Source organism: Rosa chinensis, chromosome 5 (genome assembly GCF_002994745.2).
Source record: "Rosa chinensis cultivar Old Blush chromosome 5, RchiOBHm-V2, whole genome shotgun sequence".
Taxonomy (NCBI): Eukaryota; Viridiplantae; Streptophyta; class Magnoliopsida; order Rosales; family Rosaceae; genus Rosa; species Rosa chinensis.
The window spans coordinates 81,113,799-81,118,653 of NC_037092.1; the positions used below are offsets into that span (position 1 = coordinate 81,113,799).

The 4,855-nt window shown below is 36.3% G+C and overlaps 1 protein-coding gene across 4 annotated transcripts; it reads left to right on the plus strand.

Annotated features, from left to right (window-relative positions):
- On the plus strand, positions 1 to 4,136 carry LOC112166132 (plant cysteine oxidase 3). 4 transcript variants are annotated; one of them, XM_040506931.1, is made up of 7 exons: positions 1 to 420; positions 568 to 608; positions 2,557 to 2,705; positions 3,077 to 3,233; positions 3,488 to 3,531; positions 3,662 to 3,790; positions 3,879 to 4,136. In XM_040506931.1, exons 4-7 carry the CDS (start codon positions 3,077 to 3,079, stop codon positions 3,885 to 3,887), a joined length of 339 nt encoding a protein of 112 aa, XP_040362865.1. In that variant the 5' UTR covers positions 1 to 420; positions 568 to 608; positions 2,557 to 2,705; the 3' UTR covers positions 3,888 to 4,136. The 4 variants fall into 4 exon arrangements, 3 of the variants coding, with proteins under 3 accessions (XP_040362865.1, XP_040362864.1, XP_024158667.1); XM_040506930.1 differs by having other exon boundaries at positions 2 to 420; positions 2,548 to 2,705; positions 3,662 to 3,771; XM_024302899.2 differs by having other exon boundaries at positions 4 to 420; positions 3,662 to 3,771.
- Positions 4,137 to 4,855: the final 719 nt, after the last annotated feature.

A 4,855-nucleotide genomic window follows, 5' to 3' on the forward strand; every position in this document is an offset into this window, starting at 1 on the left:
TCACATAATTATACATCTATTACGACGGTATAGTCACGCCGTCGCTTGTATAATTAAAATAAATAAATAAAAAAACAAGACAATTCAATTAATCCTTCATTCCTTCAGATTAGATCTAGACCAAAACTGATTTTCTTTCATGCCACTTCCTCCTCTCTCTCTCACGCTTTATTCACCGAGCTCAAAACCCTAACCTAGCGATCCCCGACCTCCATTGAAGCGAGAGATTTGGTGAGAAGGGGAGGAGATCGAGCTTCATTGATGACATGGTCGAGGAGGACGACGACGATGATGAATACGGCCCCTATCGTGGCAGTAGCGGCGGGAGTTGTAAGCGGAGCAAGAAGAGGCCTTCTGGTGGATTTTTTTGATTTCGCAGCGGTGGTCAATTCAGATGAGGAGGATGAGGAGGAAGATACTGTACATTATCAATAAGCTCCTTTCCTTTTTCTCCTTCTTTGTAAATTTAACTCCAAATTGCTTTTAACCCAAAAAAAAAAATTTCACCTCCATGAAAATCCCCAAATCCAATTTTGATCTTTTTGATCGGTTTTGGTGTTGTTGTAGGTACCAATATTCAGATGAACGAAGAGGTTGCGATTAAGCTGGTGAGTGTAGCAATTGAGCTCCTGATGTTGACTTTTGTTTTGATGCTCATTTGGTCCTGTTTGATGCCAATTTGGATGCCAATTTTCAGAACGTTCTGAAAATTTGGGAGAATATGGTTTATGAGTTTATGGTGTGCTTCGTAGACATGCTTCAGCTTTCAGTTTATTAGTAATGCCATAGGTTTGGGGAACCAATAGTTCTTAAATCAATGGAATTTGTGGTTGATTGCATTAGTGGTATAAACTTGCTTTGTCATGTACTTTTCCTGTTTTGGTTTGTAATGAACCGTAATTGTCTTCAATCTCTGACTTTTAGGTTAATAAGAAGAATCAGTACCACTGGAGAAAGAGGGCCAAATCCTCTAATTTCCTTGTTTTTTGCTGAGTCCTATCTAATGAATTTGGTTGACCAGGTTTCCAATTTTTAGGAAAATGTGAAGACAAAACATTCTCAGTTGCAAATTCCATAGGCTTTTTAATTATAGTGGGTGGCTGCACTCCTCCAGCTTGTGAAATTTTAATTACAATTCACAATAAGAAATAAAAAAGAGCTAATTGGGTTAGGATGTTTGCAAGAGACCTATAGTGGTACAAAAAAATTGAGTATGCGTGCGTGGGCTTTAGGTGATCCTTTGCCACTAGGGTTTTGACAAAGTGGATGAAAGTGCTCATAGTTGGCTAATATAGATTGCTAGTTAAGGTGAAGCTGTGTGCTTTCCTAGTCTGGATAGAAACAAATGGGTTTTTATAGGACATGATGATTGTGATGGAAATGAACTCGATTGAATTGACAACCATGAACTTGCCGTGCACCTTAAGACTTAAGTTGATGACTTGTGGAGACTTATGAGTTCCAAGTCTTGTTGACTTTGTCGTTAGCGGGTTCGGGACCCATAATTCATGGTCTTTGTAAGAAAGGAAACATAAAACCATAGAAAAAGACTACGAAAGAAAATGGACAAACTCTTGCATTTTCAGGAAGCAAATAGGTCCAGATCTCATTAGATTTGGTAGTAATTTGGATGTAGTGTAGGTTACAGTAGATGAGTTATCTGGGAGGGTTGGCTCTCGCATTCTTCGCTTTGGGCCCCCTTTTATGCTATTGTAATTTGTTTCCAATTCTTTTTATTTATTCTGTTTTTAGGCACAGCTTTGTACTAGAAATCAAAGTTTGATATGTAGTCTGTACGTATTTGTTCTATCCAGACTAGAAAAAACTTTGCTTTGAATATGACACCGAACCATATTACCAAGCTCTAGATGTTAAAGTCAAGGTATGCAGCTTTACATTTTTCATTTTTGTGATTGCAAGTGATATCACAAAGACAAAACCCAATTCAAGTTTGTTGTCAAGTGACTTTGACTACAAACTTGAATTGGGTTTTGCAAATTGTGATGAAACTTGAATTGGGTTTGCTTGTCTTGGTGCTGTTTTTAATAAAGAATTGGATGGTCTAGTTTTTGTAACTTACTGCTTTTGTAGTCTGGTTTTGGATTCAGGAATGTGAGGTCTTAAGTCTTAATAGAATATCCGGCATTGACAGTTAAGGTTTATCCCAAGCATGCTTAAATCACATTTCTTTTCTTTCTGCTGTTTCTGGTGACTGGATTGATGGGGTTTTGTTCTTTATTGATGATACCATAGTAATGCAAACCGATGATAATTCTACTACAGATCGATGTGGTATGTGGGAACAGCTTGATTGAGTAATGTCCTCTGAGATTGGCTAAGTGTACAAAGATGACTTTGCTTTTTGTCTTATTGTATGTCTGTTCAGAAATTAACTTAATAGAGGTTTATCTTTTCTTAATGATAATTCCTGTTTAAAGTTTACTCAATCCAAAAGGTAAGATCTTAAGAGTTTGAGTCAGAATGGTATGAAAGTTTCTGTTTCTTATAGTGACATTAGCATGACTTTACGTTTCTGATCTTGGTTAGAATTTACAGATGCAATCCATCCTGCTGATGTTGGACTTAAAGAGGAAAATCCAGATGATGATCGATGGCTTGGTTTTTTCAGAGACAGTCTAAATAGAGTTTCTCGATGGACTCAACCAATAACATACTTCAATTTATATGAAGGTGATAGTTTTACGGTAAGCATTTAGCAGAAAGGACATATATTTTTACTTCAATACCATCACCTTACTGCCAAATAGAAATGCTAACTTTTTCTTTTTCTTCTTCCCAACTCGTTCTTATGGATTTTATATTGTGAAACTTTGAAGCAATCATTGGTAACTGTGTTCTTACCACCTTGACTGTGTATATGTGCATGTAAAATAAATCGAGTTTCTCTTAATGAACTTTTGATATTATGTAGATTATATTTTGTGTACTTCTCCATGATATGATTCTTGGAATCATCATTCATCTGAGTTGCCACTTAACAATTTATTAGGATTCTTGTTGTGTTAAAAGCTCTCTTATATTATTACTGAATGATTAGGTAAATTGTTTTATGCAGATGTGTATATTCTGTTTTCCTACTTCCTCAGTCATTCCACTTCATGATCACCCTGGCATGACTGTTTTTAGCAAAGTTCTGTATGGTTCTTTGCATGTGAGAGCTTACGATTGGGTGGAGCCTTCCCACGAAAGCAAGGGATCAAATTACTTTCCAGGTCTGCTTTCTCATTGAAATTTCAGCTTTTGCATGGTTTACGCTTCTTAACAAATAACTATTTTCATATTGCTCTTAGTTCCTAAACACAATGTTCTCATGATCTGAGGTCAAATTATGTGGTAAATGATGGTGTGCTCTCCAATGCAGTAAGATTGGCACACTTGCAGACTTAATACACATTGTACTTACATGGGTTGAAGAGATTTTACATTCCTCTTTCTCATACTATGAGTCTTTTGGTATGTGTTACAGGAGATGAGATGACTCGAATTTTCTGGAAATCAATCAAGGATAAGGTGTGTTGATCTAACTCTTATTTCTCCATCAATATGTGTGTGTTATAATATATTCTTTTTTCCAGTTTAGATTTTCTGGTCAAGATTTTGATTACTCATGCTTTCTCTTCTCATCGTGTTACATCTGCAGCTTATTCTCCCCTTTTTGGATTTGGACATTAAGTACTTTGACCTTGGTCTTCCTCACCGTGATACCACTGATGATAAAGTTACCGTTGAAAGTGCAGAGGCCACTCTTAAGTACGTTTGCTTGATTGGTGTAGGTTGTCAGATAAGGACGTTTTGTATATGCAAACATTTACTTCCATTTTCTTGTATTTGAAAGTTGATATATACATATTATGCAGGAGGATTAGAATGGGGCTGCTCCAGCTAGAAGTGTTATGGTGTGGATCCTAATATAAATTTGAAAGTATGCTTAGGCAGCAGCTGTGGTTGATAGTCTGGCCATCTTTTAGAAGTGAAGGTGCTGCAGTGCTGTTGTTTTGGCTTACTCTTGATTGCTGCTTGGTTATAGATGATGGGTTTCATATTGTAATTTGATATTTTTCGGTTCATAATAATTGCTATAGATGGTACTAGCTTTGGTGTGCAATTCACACCATTTTTTTTAAAAATGAAATATCTTTTTGTGACGGCAAAGTATCCGTCGCAAATAGTTTAGACATTGCGACGGCAACAGTTTTCCGTCACAAATACTTTTTGCAACGGCATTTTACCGTCGCAAATGGATTTTGTGACGTCACCTATTGCAACGCCAACATTTCTGTTGCAAAAGGCTTAATTTTCCATCACGAAAATTTTTTCCGTCGCAAAAGCAATTCTTTTTAGTAGTGACATAGCCATAATATGAGATATCAACTAAAATTACTGTTGTGGAACAATTAAAATTCTGAAACACACAAGCTTAAGGAAATGGTTATATGATTACCTAATATATGTATGATCTCCTGACGAAACTGTCAAGTACTATCAAGCAAGTAATTTGTCAAGTAGTGGTAACAACAGCTTACGGATCGCCGAGAAACATAGTTCTTTGCATACTTGTATACATTTCCAGCCTCAAGAAACTCCATTGGGAACTCAAAATCCATTGGCTGTTGATCCAAAATAAGAGCATGATAGTCAATTATTAGATCCCAGACAAACTATGCAATGAAAAAACTGTCACAATCTATTGTAAATAACTTATTTAATGTTTGGATTAATTTCAATTTACCCCCCTGAGGTTTGGGGTCAACATCATGTTATTCCCTGCAGTTTCAATTTAATCAGTATCACCATCATACTTTTCAATTTCATCACCCATGTCCATTCTGTCCAA